Source organism: Anomaloglossus baeobatrachus, chromosome 5 (genome assembly GCF_048569485.1).
Source record: "Anomaloglossus baeobatrachus isolate aAnoBae1 chromosome 5, aAnoBae1.hap1, whole genome shotgun sequence".
Classification (NCBI taxonomy): Eukaryota; Metazoa; Chordata; class Amphibia; order Anura; family Aromobatidae; genus Anomaloglossus; species Anomaloglossus baeobatrachus.
The window spans coordinates 392,420,584-392,443,474 of record NC_134357.1 but is presented as its reverse complement, the minus strand read 5'-3'; the positions used below and the strand labels follow the sequence as shown (position 1 = coordinate 392,443,474).

Here is a 22,891-nt window from a genome sequence, read left to right as displayed (position 1 = left end):
GCTGGGCTGTAAATAATTAACAATCCGATTGGGCGCAGGATCAGTCCTCATTTGAACAGCTGGGCAGGAGACTTGCCGATGCCCTGGCTGTCCACATTGATAGCATCTGAGCTGGGTCTCCCTCCATCCAAGGCGTCCTCTTGGGTAAGGGGTAGGGGAACTTGGAGGCCGGCTCCCACCTGAAGGTGCTGTAGGGGTTTGAGGATGATTCCTCCATGGCCTGGCTGGGCATGAGGCCTGCAAATGCCCGGGATGCCTACAAACATAACACCTGCGCTCTGTTACTTCCTCTCCCCGGCGTATTCCAGAAAGTGCAGTAGAAGCAACTGGAGGCACATTAACACGGGTATCAACATGTGGTGGCTTAGAGGAACGGGGAACAATGGGGACAGAATAACTGGGGGCATCCGGTGTTGTGGAGCTGTTAGGCGTCTCTCCATCCTCCAACAGAACCCTCCACTGAGGCTTGATGGTGAGCACCTCATCAGCTAGAGCAGCAGCTTCCTCCACTGTCGCTGGTTTTCTCTCACGCACCCATTCCCGGATCTCAGCGGGGCACTTGAAGTAAAACTGCTCTTTTAGGAGGACCTGGAGGACGGTCTCCAAGGTTAAGGCCTCCTCTGCCTCCAACCAACGATGCCACAGATGTTTGAGTTTGTGGGCATACATCTTGAAGGACACTTCCTCATCACATGCTAGAGTACGGAACTGAGTCCTGTAAGTGTCTGGCGTTACAGCATAATGTTCTAGAATAGTCTGTTTAATATCCGCATACTCACAGTTCCACTGATGGTCCATAGCTCTATAGGCTGCAGCAGCTCCACCCTCTAAGAGCCCAACCAGATGCCGGACGCGCTCCCTTTCTGGGACTTCCATTAATCGACACTGATGCTCAAAGTCCTGGAAGAAGCCCTCAATGTCACCAGCAGCCTCATTAAACTGCTTGAAGTCTTTGCGGGACACTCTGGGAAGTTCCCTCATGATGGGTGCTGGGGTTACAGTCTGTCTGGAACCTCTCGCGGCTTCCACAGCGAGCTGCTTATCCAGCAATGCCATCTCCTCCATCCTGCGCTCCTTCTTTTCAGCTCCACGCATGGCCTCCCTCTTATCTTCTATGGTGGCCTCATCTCCAAGCAGTGCCATCTTTTCCTTGTACCACACAACCCATTGACTTTTTTGGGTATTCACCTCCGGCTCCCGTCTTTGCTCCCCTTGCTGTGGAAATTGTTCCTCGGTGCCATCTTGCAGGCAAGCGTGTTCCAATGCCTCAATTAGTTGCTCCTTAGAGAGTCCTTTGTAGCCGACACCTAATTCACGGGCCTTTTGTTTGTAGACTCGCCACAGTCCAGTTCCTGTATCCTGAGGTTCTGGTTTCAGACGTCGATTGGCTGTTGTCCTCCATTTCTTCTGCTCTGATCCCGCCGCTGCCAACCAGTTTGTGACGGGGGTGTACAACAGAGCAAAGGATGGACGAGGCCGAGGGACGATCCAACAGGTTTATTAACAGGAATGCAAGAACAGCACACGATAAGTCCACGTAAAACAGATTCGGGGGCCCTTCCCGACAATCCTCGGACCGGATTACAAAGCAATCGTCCTTACAGTAGTCCAAAGAGTTCCACACAATCCCACGGGCCGCCACACAGGCCTAGCTCCGTCCGTGTCCACAGCCACACAGGCTGGAGCTCCTGCTCCCTTCAAGTTTCAGCTCACTCTGCCTGAATCTCCCAGGTAAGCAGAGTTTACACTAGTTGGACTCTAGGCCCACCTCCCCCTACTCCCAGGGATGGAAGTGCCTCAAGAGGATATAACCTTGCATTTTAGGGGGGTGATTACCTACAACAATAGAAATGTACACAGAAGTAGTTCAAATAAGACAATGAACCCAGCTTGAAATAGGAATCTGTACAGCATATACAGTGAGAGGGTAAATTACATCTTCACAGCCGGAGCACTACAGGTAGCAGGATAGTCCGTGCAAAATAATGGAATGTAGAAGTCCCTGGGACCACGGAGTCACAGATGGTAGTCCGGGTGACGGAGCTCAGGTTCGGAGGCCAAGATGTTGTCAGGCAGAGTCCAGAACTGATGGAGCGAGAGGACGGGTCACCACAGGGATCAAAGATGGTACGGACTGACGGGATGGCAGATAGTCAGCGTGCGGGGTTCGGGAATCGGCAGGACCGGATGGCGAGGCAGGAGCGGCTCTAGAAGAGAGAGAGGTGAGTATATCACAGAGACAAGGAGACCTGACTCCTAGCTTAGGAAACACGAAGAACAGGCCCCGCCCACTTGGACATTAAACCCCTTTATACCCTGTACCTGTGTGTTCAATATCCTGTATGTGGACGCTGGCCCTTTAAGAAAGGGTCAATGACCGCGCGCGCGCCCTAATGCGCATGCGCGAGGCCCTGGTGCCAGAAGCCAGGGCAGGGAGCGGCGAACAGGAGGCAGGGGAGCCGGGCTGGAGCGAAGCTGACAGCGGACGCTGGGAGCGGGGACCGGGACGCCTGGGGATCCTAGGTGAGGAGGCCTGGAGGCTGTGGAGCGGGGAACGCCGGACAGAGGAGCCGGGGAGAGAGCCAGGGAAGCCAGGGAGCGTGGCAGGGGAGCCGGGGAGCTGGACAGGGGACCCGGGGAGCGTGACAGATATACCAAATCCCAAACTAAATGCAGAGCGCAATTTGGACTTTCAAAAAATAAAAATGGAGTATGCTGATTTATTTGAAGGTGATGGGTGTTTTAAAGGTAAATACAGGCTACAAATTGATAAAACCGTGCAGCCTACCAGATTACCTACAAGAAGGGTGCCTGTAGCTTTAATGCAACCACTGAAAGTAGAGCTACAAGATTTACAGAAAAGAGGCATGATAGAACCAGCCCAGAAGAGTACAGATTGGATCAGCAGTTTGGTCATAGTGCAGAAACCATCAGGAAAGTTAAGAATATGCATTGATCCGAAGCCACTCAACAAGGCGTTGAAAAGAAATCATTACCCGATGCCAACATTGGACGATATTCTCCCAGATCTATCAAAGGCTAAAATATTTTCTGTATGTGATGTCAAAAATGGATTCTGGCATGTGGAACAGACTGAAGAATCAAGTTTACTGACAACATTTTCTTCACCATTTGGACGCTATAAATGGCTGAGACTGCCCATGGGACTAAAACCTGCTCCGGAGATGTTCCAGCAGAAATAGATGCAGGCTTTGGAAGGACTTCCTGGAGTAAAAACAATAGCAGATGATATCTTTATAGTGGGAGAAGGCGAAGATATGGAATCTGCAATCAAGGATCATGATCAGAAGATGATACAATTTTTGGACCAATGTAGAGCAAAACAAATAAAGCTGAACTTGGACAAATTCAAACTGAAAACGACAGAAGTTGCATATATTGGACATCTTCTGACCTCAAATGGTGTAAAAGTGGATCCAGAAAAGGTGAGAGCAATTCAAGATTTGCCAACCCCAACTGATGTGTGTGGAGTACAACGATTTCTGGGCATGGTAAATTATCTCTCCAAGTTTTGCAAGCATCTGTCAGATATGTGTGAGCCACTGAGACAGCTAACCCACAAAGATGTGCTCTGGGAATGGACAGAAAACCAGGAAACTGCTTTCCGGTCAGTAAAGAAGGCTATTGCAGATGCAGCAACCCTGAAGTATTTCGACCCAGATCGAGAAGTGGTGGTACAATGTGATGCTTCAGAAAAAGGCCTTGGAGCTACACTAATGCAGAACAAACAGACAATCACGTTTGCAAGCAGAGCCCTAACAACAACAGAGCAGGGATATGCTCAGATTGAGAAGGAGTTACTGGCTGTGGTATTTGGGATGGAGAAGTTTCACCAGTACACCTATGCTCGATGAGTAACCCTGCAATCTGATCACAAGCCATTGGAGAGCATTACAAAGAAACCACTACTAAATGCCCCAAAGAGACTACAGCGCATGCTGTTACGACTTCAGAAATACGATTTTGTCATCTGTTACTGTTCAGGAAGAGACTTACTGATTGCAGATACTCTAAGCAGAGCATACCTCCTACCTGTCACAAATGATGAGGAGAATGAAATAGAAACCATTAATATGTGTGACTACCTGGCAGTGTCAAAAGACAAGTTTAAGCAAATACAGACTTGTACAGAGAAGGATAAAATACTCCAGATCTTAAAGACTGTCATCTTGCAGGGCTGGCCAAAATACAAGCAGCATGTGCCTAGGGAAGTTTCTCCATTCTTCCACATAAGAGAGGAACTCTCAGTGCAGCAAGGAATCATCTTTAAAGGAGACAGATCTGTTATACCAGAAGCACTCAGAAGAGACATACTGGAAACACTGCACTCTTCGCACTTAGGCAGGGAAGGATGTCTACGGCGAGCAAGAGAATCTATTTATTGGCCAGGAATGAATGACCACATTAAAAACTATATAGCACAATGTGAAATATGTGCATCCTGCAGTGATAAGCAACAAAAGGAGACATTGCAACCTCATGAAATTCCACAGAGGCCTTGGTCAAAAATTGGAACAGATGTGTTCACATGGAATGACAAAGAATACCTGATTGTTCTGTCCCCACTTAAAGGCGATGCAAGGTGCGTAGTTGTGAGAGGTTGTGAGAATCTTACCTCCATTTTTCCTATAGGTGGGGCAGACAGGACCAGAGCACTCCAGAGTGAAAACATGCACATGCTGAGATGAAACAATGGTGGTTTATTTTCTCCAAAGGTTAGGACATGCAGAGTGCAGTAATCCAAGTACTTGGCATTGTAATCAGTGATGCTTGCCTCTGTAGCTACTACGTGGTCAGAAGACTTTGCTCCTAGTAGCTCCAATAAGGGATGTGTTTCTCACAAATCTCTGGCTGGAATGAACAAGCCAGGAAGTGATGCAAGAGGGTCATCAGACACTCCCATGGGCTGGACAAAAGAAACAGGGGAGCCGAAAGGTCTGACCAGTAGATGGCAGCAGAGACAAGCATGAAAAACATTAAATAACAGTTTTAACTAAGACAAATAGAAACAGCACACTCCCCGTCTGAAATTCACTTTGGGGATTTCACTATTGAGTCCATAATACAACCTGAAAGGAAAGGCATGTTAAATGCAAAAACAAGCTCAATTGAGTCCAAAACAAGAAGGATGGCTCAAAGTTCAGGTCCGGTAGCGTTCATCCTGTAGGGACGCTCTCTATGGGCAAAAGCAGAACAAGTTCGTGGATTGGCCTTGCAAAGGTCTTCGTCTCACCTTTCCTGATGACCTTTAGCTCCACCTTCTGAACATTGCCATCCTGACTAGGCAGTATCCTAGTAATTAGTCCCATAGGCCAGTCAGTCCTTTCTGTGGTCTGATCTTTCATGAGGACTAGGTCTCCTTCCTTGAGGTTCGGCTTGGGATGTCGCCACTTCTTTCTTCCTTGAAGAATGGTAAGGTATTCCTTCCTCCATCGGTTCCAGAAGTAGTCAGCCAAGTATTGAACCCGTTTCCAGTGTTTTTGATAAGTGTTCGCTTGGGTGAACTCTCCGCTGGGCATTACCGCGTTGTCAGTTTTTTGGGTAATGAGAATAGTAGGAGTTAATATGGTTGGTGTTTCTGGATCCATGGTCACCGGCACAAGGGGTCTTGAATTGATAATGGCTGAGACTTCAGCTAAAAGAGTGACTAGAGTCTCATGTGTGAGTCTTGAGGAATTGACGTCCATTAGCATGGAGTTCAAGATGTTGCGTGAAATCCCAATCATCCTCTCCCAGGAGCCTCCCATGTGAGAACTGTGAGGGGGATTGAAGATCCAGGTGCAACCTTTCTCTGCCAGCTGATCTTGGATAGGTTTGGTGTCGATGTTCAGTTCTCTACATGCACCGACGAAGTTGCTTCCACGGTCAGACCTCAGCTGTTTCACTGGTCCTCTGATGGCAAGGAACCTTCTCAAGGCGTTGATTAGGCTGGAGGTATCCATGGACTCTAACACCTCAATGTGAACGGCTCGAACACTCATGCAGGTGAATAACACAGCCCACCGCTTGCTGTTTGCTTGGCCTCCGCGAGTTCTGCTTGTGGACACCATCCATGGTCCGAAAACGTCTAGGCCCACGTAGGCGAAAGGTGGCTCTGTGGAAAGTCTGTCTGTAGGCAAGTCAGCCATTTGCTGGTACAGTTGTTTTCCTCTCGCTTTACGACAGTGCACACAATCATGTAGTATTTGTGCTACACGTCTCTTCATTCCAATAATCCAGAGGCCTGCAGACCGTAAAGCACCTTCTGTAATTTGCCTGCCTTGGTGTTCAGTCTTTTCATGGTGGTGTCGGATCAGCAAGACTGTAACATGGTGTTTGTTGGGAATGATGAGAGGATTTTGTTCTGCAACTCCAAGATGAGCCTGATTTAAACGACCACCAACTCTCAGTAAGCCGAAACTGTCGATGACTGGGTTTAAATTGGCGAGAGGACTTCTTAATGGAATCTGCTGTTTGTTGTATAAACACTTCCATTCTATGGCGAATTCACCCTGTTGGAGGTGGCGTATTATGAGGGACTCGCTATGGGAGATGTCCTCAGCAGAAAGGGCTTTGTGGCAGACATGCCAGCGATGACAGTCTTTGGTTTTAAGGTCAGTACGACAGCATCTGGCGATATGCACTAACCTAGCGACAGTCCTGACGAGCCTCATCCAGCTGGAGAAACGTTCAAAACGTTGGCAACCGAAGTTGGAAGTTTTTTCTGCACTGGTGGCCAGGGTATTGACTTCAGCTCGGACATCCGGATCGTTGTCCGGATCTAGGATGCTGAAGGCTTCCTGGACACCTTCTTCTGACTGTCTCAGCAGGAACTCTGGACCTGTAAGCCAAGAAGAGTTAGCAAAAGAACTTATAGACATAGGTCTAGTTGCGTGATCTGCTGGATTCAGTTCAGCTGGTACGGGTTCTGCTAGGTTGTTGCGGACTTCCTTGTCCATAAAGGCGACGCTATGTTCTCTCATTTCAGGCTTGCTGTTCATGGAATGCTGAAGAGAGTTACACCTAGTCTGAGCTTGATCTCGGTTGTTTGGGAGTCTTCCCCTGGTAGATCGGGAGGGTAATGGAGAGTGGTTGGTTTTGTCTTTAGAAAACTCCCAGTCCATTATTCCGATGAATTCTCTGTCCTCTACTGACAAGGCTACTTTATCGTCGTCCTTGGTTGTGTGAAAGACTGATCTTCCCAAGTTGTCGATATGCAGAGAAGAAGCGATGTCAGGTAGCTGTATTGTGTCTGGAGACTTCTCTTTCACTCCATAGTGATGAGGACATGGCTTTAAGTAGGTTGTGCGCCCATCTCCATGCACATAAGTCTTGAAGGAATCAATTTCTGATCGATCAACACACACATTTCCTATGACTACCCATCCCAAGTCCAGTCTCTGGGCGTATGGTGCATAGTCAGGCCCATTACACTGCTGTCGCACCTTCTGTACCCTTAGATTGTCTCTGCCGAGCAGGAGTAGAATCTCTGCGTTATTGTCCAGAGGTGGGATAACACTAGCGAGGTGTCTTAGGTGTGGTTGATGAAATGCAGCTTCTGGGGTAGGAATTTCATTCCTGTGGCTGGGTATTTGGTCACATTCAACAAGCGTTGGTAGAGGTATTTCAGTCTTCCTATTGATAGGAGAAGCAATGAATCCCTGGGCTCTTCTGCCGCTAGTCTCTATGCGACCCGAGCAGGTGTTCAAGGTGTAGGGTTCTGATGGTCCATTAATTCCGAAAGCTTCAAAGAAGTTGGTTTCTGCTAGGGACCGGTTGCTTTGGTCGTCTATGATGGCATACACCTTCATTGCCTTTTCTGGATGTCCCTCGGGATAAACCTTGATGAGGCATATTCGGGCACAACATTTCTGTGTTTGGCCCTCTCCACATACCTCTGAGCATGAGCAGGAGACGGCTGTGGTGGTGTCAGTCTGATTCTTGGGCTCCCCGCCATAACTTGGAGTGGGAGTGGTGGTGACTGCAGCCGGTGTGTCTCTAGCTAGCTGGGTTGGGTGCATGGCTGAAACGTGTTTTTCACTATGACACTCCTGACACTTGACGATGGATTTACAGTCCTTGGCCATGTGCTCAAGTGATGCGCAGCATTTGAGACAGATCACAAGCTCTGTGAGGACTTTTTTGCACTCCTGTAGGGTTTTGGATCTAAACCCTCTGCACTTGTTCAGTGAATGCGGTTTTTTATGGATGGGACATTATTGATTGAAAGACTTATCTCGTGACGAGATGGTGTTCTGTTTATCTGTGCGTGCTGCAGGTGATGGTAGCTCAGTCTTCCTGACACTCACAGTGTTCTTAATGTCTCTGCGTTTGTGTATGGCACCTTCATACCTTGATGATGATGATGTTGCAGCTGCCGAAGTGTTGAACTGTAGGAAGTCGAGGCTGGGGTCGTTCCTCATCTGGGCCTGCTCGTCAATGAACTTGCAGAACTGAATAAATGGGGGAAAGGTGACATCATTCATTCTTTTGTACCTTGAGACTGACGTTGCCCATTTCTCCTTCAGACTGTATGGCAGCTTCACCACGATTGGGTTCACTCCATGGGCTGTATCCAGGTAGCACAGCCCAGACAGACGAGGGTCTCTTTTGGCGAGCTCCAGCTCCATGAGCAGATCACTTAGGTCTTGAAGCTTGTGGACTTCTTTAAGGTTGATCTTTGGGATGTCCTGCAGTCTCTTGAATAGGGCTTTCTCTATTGCTTCTGCGCTGCCAAAGGTGCGTTCCAGTCTCTGCCATGCAGCAGCGAGACCTGCTTCTGCTTGTCCCACATAGACGGTTCTGAGGCTCTTGATACGGTTTGTAGAGCCTGGGCCCAACAACTTGATCAGGAGGTCGAGCTCCTGTTCCGCAGTGAAGTTGAGATTGGCGATGGCTGCCTTGAAAGTAGCTCTCTGCACGATCATCGAATTTCGTGAGACTAGTGTTAATTAGCTCTCTGCTCACCATGAACCTGGCAAACTCAGACATATCTGATTTCTCACCACTTGTTGCCACGACGACTCGTGATGCCCCTGGGGCGTATGGGCTGCCTGGCGTGAATGGATGAGATGTTCCCGGGTAAAATGACGTTGCTGCAGGGTTGAGCTGTGGTTTAGCCTCTGTAGATTCTGATGACCGCTGCTTGAGCTGTGGAAGTGGGTCAGGAAACACTTGGTTGCCATCTTGCTGTGGTGGCTGTGTTTGAGAGGGCACCTCTTGGTGACTGTTATTAATTTGCTTGGGTGCTTTAGGTGGCATTGGCACTGGTAGAGGTAAGTTGGATGTTTCGGTGTTGTCGGCTTGGACGGTACTACAAACCGGGGTTGCTACAGGTAACTGATTCAGTACATAGTCTCTTGTGCGATCAACTGGATTGTCTGCTTCCAGTGGTGGCGAGTCAGCTGGATCAGGACCTTGGATCAATGCTTGCTCAGGTAGTCTCACTTTAGCTAGCGCAACTTCCTCTTCCATCTGTGACCGAAGAATCTCTATCCGAGCCTCCGCTTCTGCCCTTTTGGCTTCCGCTTTAGCAGCTTCTGCTTTTCCATGGGCTTCTGCTTCTGCCCTTTTTGGCTTCTTCCTCTACTTCTCTTTCTGTGAAGGAACGTCTCACCTTGGATTCCTCTGCTCTTATGCGGGCCTCTAGTATCCTGTCGCTCAGGGCTGAGCTTCTTGAGGATGATGACCCGGATGACCGAGAGGAACGTCTAGATGAGGTTGATCGGTGTGATCTGGTTTCTTGCTGGTGAGAGATACGGTGTTTGGCCTTGTCTATGGCATCTTGCACCTTGGCATCTCTTTCCTTGTTTACCTCTTCTGCCTTGCTCAGGTCTGAAAGAGCTTCATCAATTTTAGAGTCTTTTAGAAAGGTAATGTACCTTGTTGACAGTCTCTTGTATCTTTCATGAGCTGTGTTCAGCCGTTCCAGAGCGGCTTGTAAGCATGCGGCATCACCTGATGAGGATTCAAGTCTTGGCATGTAATAGGTGACTCGTTCCCACTGTTCTTCCAGGTGTTCACATAGCTCATCTTTCATAGTGTGATAGTTTTCAGCGGCCTTTATCGTGGGTTTGGAAGAGCGCTTCGGTCGGACAACTTGGTCTGCTGAAAGCGTGGGCTCTGCCTCCTGGGCTTCATAATGGACAGTATCAGATTGTATGTGCTCTGTTTCAGCAGTGGGGAACTGTCCAAGGTCTTTTTCAGCCATTTTGATTTAAGGTGTACTGTCTCTTTAAGAAACTTGACTTTTGAATAGGGGTCCAAAAATCATTGTGCAGCTCTGCAAGGACTCCCTGATGAGATTCCCAAGGTGTCTTTAGCAAAACTTGGGGTTCGCAATCCAGTAATATGCAGTAATGAGGTGTAATGTATGGCAAGTCTATAGAAGGGGTATAGCAAGAGAGAAACAGCAGGTGCATAAACTGTCCCTTTACAATGCAAGCAGAGGTGATACAGGACGTGGCAGATGGGAGAGCTTCCCCTTAGGCTTGTCCAGGCATGCACTGTGCAGGCAGACCAGTGCACAAGGCTTGTTGCTAGGCAGAATACATGGGAAGTTACAGGGCTCTTAGGGATCTGTAGCCGGGGTTTTGAGCTCTTAAGCAGTCTTCTGACTGTTCTGTCCCCACTTAAAGGCGATGGAAGGTGCATAGTTGTGAGAGGTTGTGAGAGTCTTACCTTCGTTTTTCCTATAGGTGGGGCAGACAGGACCAGAGCACTCCAGAGTTAAACATGCACATGCTGACATGAAACAATGGTGGTTTATTTTCTCCAAAGGTTAGGACATGTAGAGTGCAGTAATCCAAGTACTTGGCATTGTAATTCTCCAGCGATGCTTGCCTCTGAAGCTACTACGTGGTCAGAAGACTTTGCTCCTAGTAGCTCCTATAAGGGATGTTGTTCTCACAAATCTCTGGTTTGGAATGAACATACCAGGATGTGATGCAAGAGGGTCATCAGACACTCCCATGGGCTGGACAAAAGAAACAGGGGAGCCGAAAGGTCTGACCAGTAGATGGCAGCAGAGACAAGCATGAAAAACATTAAATAACAGTTTTAACTAAGACAAATAGAAACAGCACACTGATTACAGTGGACTATTTATCTAACTTTTGGGAGATTGATTTGTTACAGGACACAAGGGCGAGAACAGTGATTAAAAAACTCAAGGCCCATTTTGCCAGGTATGGCATTCCAGATATCGTGTTCTCTGACAATGCTGCTCAGTTTACTTCAGAAGAGTTTAAAACTTTCAGCAAGAGATGGGAATTTGAACACCAGACGTCTTCTCCAAGAAATCCACAGAGTAATGGCAAAGCAGAGTCCGCAGTAAAAACAGCCAAAAGACTCCTGAAAAAAGCAAAACAGGCAGGTACTGATGTATATCTGTCTATACTGGATCATAGAAACACACCCACCCAAGGCATAGACAGCAGTCCGGCACAGAGGCTCATGAGTAGACGTACAAAGACACTCATACCAACCACTAGTCATCTGTTAAAGCCAAAGTTGGTGGAAAACATTAAAGCTCAACTAAAGAAAAATCTAGATAGGCAAGCTTTCTATTACAATAAATCTGCAAAGGATCTGCCAGATCTCCAGAGGAATGACAACATACGGCTGCAGCCAAGCAGCAAATACGACAAACACTGGCAAAAGGCAAAGGTTGTCCAGAAACTAGGACCTCGGTCCTACGAAATTGTAACAGAAGACGGAAGAAGCCTAAGGAGAAATAGGAGATATTTGAGGAAAACACAAGAACAAGATGATTCTTGGCCTTTTGAACAATATCCTGATACCCAAGATAACGAGGCAGCAAGTCCAAGCCAAGTACCAGTACCAGTGACTGCTGACCATCAGGGTGAGACTGTTAACCAGAGACAGGCAATATCAGAAGGCACATTACCAGAATCAGAACAACTATCAGAGGTGGACATTGACTCTTCTTATGTTACTAGGGCGGGCAGAATGATCAGAAAGCCTGCGCACCTCAAGGATTATATCTAACTGTATATATTGTAATTCTCTTTTACTTGGTCAGATTAACTGTTGTGTTTATTAAGTTTGATTGTTCTTCTTGTTTAAAGAGAAAGTGTCGCGGGCGGGGAGGGGACGCTGCGCTCACCCACTGCTCGGGTCCGGCTGCTGCTGCTGCTGCTCGGTTGGTGGCTCGAGCGGTGGGCCGGATCCCGCGGACTCGAGCGGCGTTCCTCGCCCGTGAGTGAAAAGGGGAAACGGTATTGGGGGTTTATTGTCCGTGAAGCCACCCACGGTTGTGGTGAGGTTGTGACACCACCGCTGCTCTGGACAGGGATCCCGGGAGCGATGACGGGGAGCAGCTTGGATGATGTTGTTTTCTCCCCCTCCGTGGGTAGGGGGGTTGGTTGTCCCGGGGCCCGGTGAGGGAGGGATGGCAGGCGGGTTACGGGGCCTGGTGAGGTGCAGGGTTGCGGGGGCAGCGCGGTGCCGCACGGCACGGTGGTACTCACTCAGCCAATGATGAATGCAAAGTCTCCGGTAAAACAAACGGCTGGATGGACGGGTCCCACAGACGGCTGCAGTGTTTCTCCTCCCGGTAGGTTGGTGGTGACTGCCTTTCCCTGCACATGTGCTATGTTCACGGTTCCAATGGCTTCCCACCGGTAACCCGCTCCCCAGCTTGGATGGATGCTGAGGGAGCCCCTTTTGCCCACAGGCTCTGGCCCTGGGAACTGTAGCCTTGGCGGTGACTGTGTTTCCCTTCACGGTTTGAGCTGTTGCCTTCAATCGGGTCTTGACTGCTGGGAAACCCCGGAGGTTCCCTTCACTAACGGATTTGACCGGTTTTATAATGACTCCTAGCCTGGTTGGGGTCCGTAAGCCCTGCCGAATGGTGCTGGCTTCTCTTCGCTCCCCGATCCGGTACCGGCGGGCACCGCCCGTCCCCGGTCCTTACAGTTTACTCTAATCAGCCTCTCCTGCAGACGGTCACCACCGTCTGCCAACCTTGCTGTATGTACCCGGGCCACGCACCCGGACACGGTCAGTCTGCTCCACTACCACTTCACTCCTCCAACTCAAAACTGATCTGCCTTCCTTTTCCCGCCTCCAGGACTGTGAACTCCTCGGTGGGTGGGGCCAACCACCTGGCTCCACCCCCTGGTGTGGACATCAGCCCCTGGAGGGAGGCAACAAGGATTTTTGTTTGACCTCGATGTGCCTAGCCGGGGTGTGGGGTGTGTTGCTGTAGTACCTGTGACGTCCTGGCTTGTCCAGGGCGCCACAAAAGGATGTAGCAATATGTATATGCTGTATGTCCTCTAGGGGCCTCTAGGGGTCTCTCTTCTTGTATGTGTTCACAAGCAAGTGGGAAGTCACTGGTACTGCAGACAGAGTGCAGGCAGCAGGGAGACATGCAATGGCTGACAATACCACCTAATAAATGGCCTGAAGATCTCCACTGAGTGTGATTACTGAGAGACACAACAACAGAACAGGGGGGTAAGTTTACCCCCCAAAAAAGCAGACCCCTCACTTCCCAGGAGACTCATACTTACCAAACCCAGAAGTCTGCGTGGCTCCCAGGTCCTCCTTCTGATCTCCGGTGGGTGCTGCATGCCGTCCTTCCCTGCTTTTGACTGACACGCTGATACACGGCAGATCGCTCACACTTACACACAGATCGCAGATGACACACACATATACACACACACACACATACATCACATCCAGCGTTAAAGAATGCTTCCGGCCGCAGGGAATGATGGGAGGAAGTTACGTGTGTCCGCAGGTCCTGTAAGCTAGCATTGCAGCAGGTCCTTGCGCTCCACTGCACTACCTCTCAGGATTCTGCCGGCAAGAAGAAATCAATGTCGCTGGATGTGGTGAGTATGTGTGCGAAGTGATATGTGTGTGATTCGATGTTTGTGTCTGTGATTTGATGTTTGTTTGTGTGATACGATGTTTGTGTGTGCGATCTGATTATGTGTGCGATCTGATTGTGTGTGTGATCTGATTGTGTGTGTGATCTGATTGTGTGTGCGATCTGATGTTTGTGTGTGTCATCCGAAGTTAATGTGCACGATCTGACTGTGTGTGTGTGAGATCGGATGTGTGCGATCACTGCAGGTCCTCTGCTCGTCGTCTGGTGAGTGTGATTACAGGGTGTCCGCTGTCTATAATGAAGTGCAGTATTTGTTAACTTTTTTAGCTGCATGGACACTTCATTATTGAACTGCGATTAGGGCTTATTTTCGGGGGAGGGTTAAATGTTTAAGCCTTGCTCCGAAAATACTGAAAATTCCTGCTAGGGTTTATTTTTGGGGTGGTCTTATTTTTGGAAAAACAAGATAGGTTTTTTTAGATTTTTTTTTCAATTTTTTTAAAACTTTTTTTTAAATTTTACTAGTCCCCCTAGGAGACTATAAGAATCAGCAGTCTGATTGCTTGTTCATTTCTGTTGATCAGCAGAAGTGCAGCGTTACTGTTAGAGCCGCTGCTCTGTCGGCTCTAACAGGAAATATGTCATGATAGCAACAAGAATCATCACATGACCCGTTGCTACCATGGCAACCATCGGCCCCATGTTGGCGCCACAGGGAGTCTGATGGCAGCGGGGAACAACAATTTCCCTGCCGCGGCTATTTAAATCACACTCACATTTGACAGCGCAATGTAAGGGGTTAACATTCACAAGTGGATCGTGGATCCACCCACGTCTGTTAGCCACGCATGTCTGGTGATTGAAATCAGCAGACATGTGCAAGAAACACCACCGGCTCATCGCGGCAGCCGCAGATGATTACCACGACATGACTTAGGACGTACCGGTACGTCCTAGGTAGTTAAGGGGTTAATGGGCTGCATGGGCTATTCCTTATTTAATCCATCATCAATTGAGCAGGTAAAAATTTTGTAGCTGATCCCAGGTGTGGTATTTGCATTTGGAAGTCATTAAGGGGTTAATGGGCTGCATGGGCTATTCCTTAGTTAATCCATCATCAATTGAGCAGGTAAAAATTTTGTAGCTGATCCCAGGTGTGGTATTTGCATTTGGAAGTTGTTGCTGTGAACCCACAACATGCAAAGGAGCTCTCAATGGAATGTCTAAAAAAATGGAGGAATCCATCAGAGAGAGAGCAGAAATATTAGGAGTGGCCAACTCAACAGCTTGGTGCGTTCTACACAAAAAAAAGTGGTCACTGGCGAGTCTGGGAATTCAAAAAGGCCTAGACATCCACGGAAGATAACAGTGGTGGATGATCACAGAATCCTTTCCATGGTGAAGAAAAACTCCTTTACAATATACACCCAAGTGAATAACATTCCCCAGGATGTATTTCAGTATCTAAGTCTACCATAAAGAGAAGACTTTATTAGCGCAAACACAATGGGTTCACCACGAGGTGCAAACTATTAATCAGCCTTCAGGCTATGTGCCCACGGGGAAAAAGTCCTGCGGATATGTGGCGCCCTGGACAAGCCAGGTCGTCACAGAACAACACCAACACACCCCACACCCCGGTCAGGCACACCGAAGCCAAAACACAAAATCCTTGTTGCCTTTCCCCAGGGGCTGATGTCCACACCAGGGGGTGGGCCAGGCGGTTGGCCCCGCCCACCGAGGAGTTCACAGTCCTGGTGGCGGGAAAAGGAGGCAGTTAGTTAGTGAGGAGTGGAGTTTTGAGGTGGAAGTTTGGAAGAGTGAAGTGGTAAAGGAGTAGACAGAAAGCGGTCCGGGTGTGTGGCCCGGACGGTACAGCAAGGTTGGCAGACGGTGGTGACCGTCTGCAGGAGAGGCCGATTGGAGTGAGCCGTAAGCACAGTTTTTGGACTGGGCCCCACATTGGAACCGCGCTGTCAGCATACAGAACGGGACACTTTACTGACACCAGGATCCCCAAGTGCTTCCCGCCACAGGGTCCGATACTTAGCGCATCAAAGGTGGAAGGGCCCATAGGCTGACACACACCGGACTTGACCTTTCACAGATCCAGGATCGGCTGGAGCCCACTGTAGCGGAGACCTGTACTGTGGGGCAGTGCCTGAACTATCAGTGAGTAAAAGACCTGGAACCGCAGCCCCTGTCTCTGGCTCTCTTTTACCGTCGCCCAGCGCTGCGGCGCCATCGGGGACCACCACCACCCCGTCCGTCCTCCATCATCCTCCCTGGGGTAATCCCGCTCTGCCTGTTGGGACCGACACCATCCCGGCTGCGGCCTTCACCATCAGCCCCGGAGAGCAGCACCCACAGTGGTGGCCCGTCACTGGCCACGTACCATAGGTGGCGTCACGATCATAAAAGACTTTCCTAACCATCACTACCACCCGCATCATCCATCCTGCGTCTCGTACACCGCCTTCCCTCCCTACTTTCTCTGGGTCTTGAAACCGGGCCAGGCCAGCCCGTGACCCTCGGCCCGGCGATGTGTCGGGTGAAAACCCCGGGGTGTTACAGCTGCATTGTACATTATCGACCAAGCCTGCTGTTACCAGCCGCTGCTGCATCTTACCCTATTGACTTAGCCTGCCACATCATCCGTCCCGGCTGCACCAGTCTCATTAGAGATGGTCTGTCCATGCACGTGGGGTCAGCAATCGCAACACCAAGTCTCCTTGAGTGGCACCTGGTTTCTACCTGCAGTGCAAATTCAGTCTCATCATCAGAGGCTCTGGTAAAAACCTGGTGTGCGCCATAGTCACGCCTCTCAGGTATTCTGTGTGCTGTGGCCCAGTGGATCCACTTCCCGCTCGCACCTGCAAACATTAGATTTAGATTGTGACTCTCAAAAGTGCTACATTAGTAAAATACATAAATAGGAAACTTCGTTAGGCCCTTGCTGCCAAGTAAGCCATTGGCACCCTGCAATCCTATGACAAAACGCACCCTCTCCCCTCAGATTGCACCACTAAAATGCTGTAGTGACAGTGGATGATCAGAGTCAGCTCCAAATAATGCTGTTAGAAGCTGGTATCAGCTGTACAACCTTGACATGTAGGGTACAGGCAGAGTTCCTGAGTATATTCTGTACGTGCAACGTTCATTATGGAGTTAAGGCATGTTGGGATGTTCTTAAATAAACTGTATATTCACAATTTATCTTTAACTAATGTTAATAGTCAGAAATGAATTTGTGTAAAGTAATATTATATACTTTGTTTATTTCAGGCAGATAGCATCTTCGGTGTAATAAATGGAGAAGATGCGAGCACTCCACCACAGACAAGTCATCAAGATAATCCGCTGAAGGAGGAAAAAAAGATATTGTCTGCTAATACATGCCTGCTTAGCGTAACAGGTGTGCCTACATTGAATGTAGAGGTAAATATTGCACCCGGGCATTGGGTCATAAGGTAGCCAAAAGATGCCTCCTCCGTGTATTATAAATGGAAGAAGTTTGGGGTTCTTATACAGATTTTTCATTGGGGCCCAAGTATCAGGTTATACTTCTTATGACTATGATTTGTCGTATAGGTTAACCATGCTAACTATTAATCTATTTGATAGAAGACTCAAATTTCCCCCTTATTAGCGGCATTTAATATACATGACATACAGTATTCAATGTTTGGTCAGGGAGATAGAGCTATGCGTAAGGCTGGAGTCACATTAGCGTGTGGTAATGACCCCCAGCTCAAGCTTTGCTGCGAGTGTGAGCCGAGTGTCATGCAACTGTGATCCGATCTTGCGTTCGGATGTCAGCTGCAGAGGAGAGGTGGGGAGCTGCAGATGAGAAGAAGGGATTAATCTCGCCATCTCCTCCATTGTCAGCCTGTGTGTATATCGCCCTGAACTCGGATGTCATCCGAGTACAGTCCGATGTTTCACTCGCACCCATAGACTTGTATGGGTGCGAATGATCCGAGATTCGCAGACAATCGCAGCATGCTGTAATTTTTTCCTCAGTTCAATTAGGGCTAAGGAAAAACTTGCAGATGGGAGCTGCAGCATTGTCCTACATGGGGACGAGTGCAATGCGAGATTTTCTCACTTTGTACTCATGCGAGTCATATGTCTGTGTGACTCTAGCCTAACACATGTATGCTCATGATCCCTTCTCCTTGGAAAGATCAAAATTTCCTTTAAGCTGAAGTTAAAAAAGGTTTTCAATGAAGAAAATATATATGCCCTATTACAGGCGTTGTACACTACAAGGACAAGCCCTTCTGATTACACGTTTCTCCCAGGAAAAATAATAAAGCCTATACTCACATCCCAAACCAGCACTGTTATAGCAGTGTTCGGGCTCGCAGTGTGGGGGCTCACGTGGGGCTGTGACGTCACGCGAGCCCCACGTTCTCTCTCCCCACCTTCGCATCAAATGAGTTAATCAACAGTAAGTGAGTGCTGCAGCTGCGCTCATTTCCTGTTGATTGTTCATTTGGACCGAAGTCTGGGAGAAGGAAGCAGGCGCAGATTGGACTCGAGGCTCGCATGATGTCACAACCCCATGTGAGCGCCCACACTGCGAGCACAGACACCGTTGGAAGTGTGCCGCTACGGGACTTAATATAGGCTTTCTTATTTTACTTGGGGATTCATGTGAAATCAGAAGGGGTCCTATTAGTGAACAACCTCTTTAATACATAGGAAATTTCTAGAGGGGTCTTGCTTGTTTTGGACCCTGCTATGAACCATAAGGGAGAACTAATGGGGTTTAGAAGAAGGATTCATTGACTGTTCAGTTTAGATTAAAAAAGCGATATATCACATCAATATATTTATAGTGGCTTGATTGTGGCAGTAACATCTGGTAAATAAGATAAGAACCTTACTTATGTCCTCTTTATAGAGTCCATCATGCCTTGTCCTCCAAGAAAATGAAGAGTCCCAAGTTTTGCTCAAACGGACATACCTGCAGGAGGCAGCATGGAAGCTGTTTCAAGACTATGAAAAACAACTGCACACGATGCGTTTCAATGGAAATCTTCATAGAGAAAGGCTTAAAGAATCCTTTCACCACGTCCACCGGTATCTGGAAAATGAAAAAGAAACACGTATTGCCAAACAGGGGGATTCAGTGCAAACATCTATTAAGGATTTGGAATCCAGAGTCCATTCGTTGTTAAGCTTGTCCACCTCCATTACTAATTTTCTGATTAAATTGGAAAAAGGAGAAATGGTAAATGAGACCACGGAACATTTGAAGAAGTTCCAAGATCAACTGAAGGAGATGTCCAAATTCAGTGTACCACTTATAAATCACATATCACCATACCATGTCCAAGAATGGAGAGGAATACGCCATATTGTAAAACCAATGGAAAAAACACTACACTTCAACCCCATCAGTGCTAACCCTAATCTCTTTGTATCACAAAATCTTAAACAAGTCAGATACACATCCTTCCCTCAGGCGAGATATACCAACACTTTCTTCGAGCCAGGGCTTTATGTACTAGGAATGCCTGGGTTTCGGTGTGGTGAACATTACTGGGAGGTGGATGTTGGTCATAAAACCAACTGGATACTTGGTATTGTGAAAGACTCAGTACCGTTAAAGGGACCTCATATCCTAAGCAACGATCATGGGTTTTTAGTGGTGCGTAAACAAGGAAACAACATGTACTATGGATGTGACCTCTCAGTTCTTAAACTTACGGTCTCACCCATGAGAATTGGGGTATTTGTGGACGTTTTCAGTAGTTACATCGCTTTTTATAATGCAGATACCACAGAGTTGATTTCTGAGATGTCTGGATGGAAGTCTTCTGGGATCATTTTTCCCTTCTTTTGTCCGGGGGTTCCTATAAAGGAAGAAGACTTGGTCCCTCTATCCCTTTCTTAAGCTGAGTTTCTAAAAATATCTGTACCATTCAGATCAGGTTTCTTGTTTCTCAACGGATTATTATTGATGTAAAAACAACATTAGTTGTTATCAATCTTTTTCACCAGTTCCTAATGCAAAACTAGTGAGCAGGATCAAGAAATGAAACATGTAGCATTCTCTGATCTGGCTTCTTGAAGGGTACACAAGAAGTGATGTGCCCAATAAATAGGAATGATCCCATATAAAGCTATAGGAGCAGTTCTTTCAATAGTTTCCCGCACTGCCCTTACAACAATGTGGCCTGCATATATCTCAAGAATTGGCATCTGAGACATGCCAATATCAGCGGAGAGGTGATCGGAATTATTATTCATCTGAATGGGAATTCCGAAAGCAGTGAACAGCAGGGCCTCATTATTGAGATAGATAAGGGTAGCATTGGTGGGACCGACATCTACCATACATATGTGGACTATCCTATGGATATGCCATAAATGTAAAAGGTAAATATACTCCTTTAAAAGCCTAATAGAGCATATGGACAGAGACAACCTCTGTCCATATACTCCATTAGAATACATAGACACAATAGCGGAGATCCCCAGCTGAGAACCACCCTCTATAAGCCAGGGTGGAGATCCACTAATATACAACAGCTCTAACAAAGTATGACTTGAGCCAGCCTTGTATTACACTATATAAAAAGGAAACAAAGACAGTCCATCCGATAAGCTTCTTCCCTGCTTTCAGAGGCCATGACTTGGTTGAATTGCTTGAAGTTAAATTCATCCTCTGCTACTAAGAATAGGAAAAAGGCGCTAGTCAGCAACGCCCCATACCATTCCCTATACTGAATTATTAATCAGGTTTTCTTGGAAATACACTTTCACGGCATATATATATAATCTGAGCGAATAGTTAAGTAACTTTATAAATATATTGCTGCTCGAGCTCTTACATTACAGTAGGACAATAAGTCTTCCATCAAGACAAGAAACATAAAGGTAATATCGGGTGCATATACTGTATTGTCTTTATATACCACAAGTTTGTATGCCTGGCATCTCACAGTGCGGCCGACAGCTATGCCCACCTGTGGCCACGCTTTAGTGCATGAGTTTGTAATGCTAAAGAATTACCTGCAATCTTGTGCTCTAATATGGTGTGAAGTGTACCCTTACCTCATAACAAGATTTATTGCTAGTTTTATTGTTTACATATCTGAAATATTGGACTTCATGTATTTCTATGGTTATTCTCACTTCAGACATTAATGACGTATCCAGAGAATTTCTCAAAGGTAGATCCTGTGAAGTTTTCACTAGACAAGATGGTGGTTTGTTGTGGCTTCAACTGGTTTTAAGCTGGCTAAACTGATGTGCAGATGTCTAAGATAGAATTATTTTCCTCCTGTAACTTTGAAAGGGAGTTTGGCTTTGCCTCAGGGTATCTTCAGGTTGCAGTCTCCAGACTATGAACACCAGTTAGCAGATGGATACAGCATGAAGACACAAGCCATTATAGAGACCAGGACTTGAGAGTGGCCACGCGGCAGACGTACTGTTGGATGGAGTCATTGTATGTTTCTTCAGGAAACGCTGACATTTCTTTTTCCCTGAAGTGTTTTTTTTTGGTCACGTCTTTGCCATCTGCGTTTCTTTTACTTATACTGTATAAACAGTGAGCGGCTTCAAGTGGAAACTATCTGCAAAATGGTCATGTCCCCTCTTTTAACTGCTTCACATCTTTAGAAATATCATACAGTTAAAAAAAGCTACAAATACTGAACATATTCACAGCAAATCGTTTATACATTGCAGTGCACATGTTCATTTTTGTCAGCATTTATTTAATGTGTTTTCAAGCGGGTTATGGAGCGTACCTAGTTGAAAAAGCTGTTGTGTGCACATACTCTTAAGGCTACTTTACACACTGCGATATCGGTCCCGATATCGCTAGTGTGGGTACCCGCCCCCATCTGTTGCGCGACACGGGCATATCGCTGCCCGTGCCGCACAACATCGCCCAGAGCCGTCACACATACTCACCTGTCCGGCGACGTCGCTGTGACCGGCGAACCGCCTCCTTTCTAAGGGGGCGGTCCGTGCGGCGTCACAGCGAAGTCAATGAAACGTCACTGAACCGCCGCCCAATAGCAGCGGAGGGGCGGAGATGAGCGGGACGTAACATCCCGCCCACCTCCTTCCTTCCGCATAGCGGCCGGGAGGCAGGTAAGGGGAGCTTCCTCGTTCCTGCGGCGTCACACGCAGCGATGTGTGCTGCCGCAGGAACGAGGAAAAACCTCGTTACTGCTGCAGTAACGAGATTTGAGAATGGACCCCCGTGTCGCCGATTAGCGATTTTGCACGTTTTTGCAACGATGCAAAATCGCTTATCGATGTCACACGCAACGGCATCGCTAATGCGGCCGGATGTGCGTCACCAATTCCGTGACCCCAACGACTCCGCATTAGCGATGTTGTAGCGTGTAAAGCCCGCTTTAGGCTATGTGCGCACGTGTGCGCTCTGCACCGCACCGAAAATGTGCGCTTCAGAGCGCAGCTGAAAAGCTGCGTTCTGAAGCTCATGGTGCCGGCAGGGAACGTGCGCTCTGCATGCTGCCTCTCCCTATAGACAGCATGCAGAACGCACGAAAGAAGTGACATGTCACTTCTTAGAACGCAGCGATTCGGCAAGCAGCCGAATCGCTGCGTTCTAACATGCCACGTGCGCACGGCCCCTGCACAATCTTCATAGATTGTGCAGGGGACGCAGGATGCATGCAGTTACGCTGCGGTGCAGAACGCAGCGTAACTGCATGTAATACGCACATACTCTTAGGCATCATCAAAACCAGTTGTTAGGAAACTACAAGTTCCATACAAATTAGCTAAAGGATAAGGCATGAGTGTTACCAGGAGTACAATAAGGTCAGGGTCCAAGTATAGGACCACATTAACAAGGTTTAGGCAATGGTTAGGCAATAAGCAAGGATCAGACAAGGGTTCGGCAATAGGCAAAGTTTAGGAACAGTGCTGGGTCAAACACAATCAGAAGAGAACGTAACTGACTATAGGTAAAGACTGACGCGAACTGACGTTCAGGGAGAAAAAAGAACTAGTTGGGTTAATATAGTGAAG

The 22,891-nt window shown here is 47.7% G+C and overlaps 1 protein-coding gene across 1 annotated transcript in view; it reads left to right on the top strand.

Moving 5' to 3' along the window:
- The window catches only part of LOC142310186 (E3 ubiquitin-protein ligase TRIM21-like), a 77,095-nt gene extending 54,744 nt beyond the window's left edge, over nucleotides 1-22,351 (top strand). The window contains exons 4-5 of the mRNA XM_075347668.1: nucleotides 17,150-17,302; nucleotides 18,774-22,351. Coding sequence (XP_075203783.1) covers nucleotides 17,150-17,302; nucleotides 18,774-19,769 — 1,149 coding nt within the window. The 3' untranslated portion in view covers nucleotides 19,770-22,351. The remainder of the gene's footprint in view (nucleotides 1-17,149; nucleotides 17,303-18,773) is intronic.
- Nucleotides 22,352-22,891: the final 540 nt, after the last annotated feature.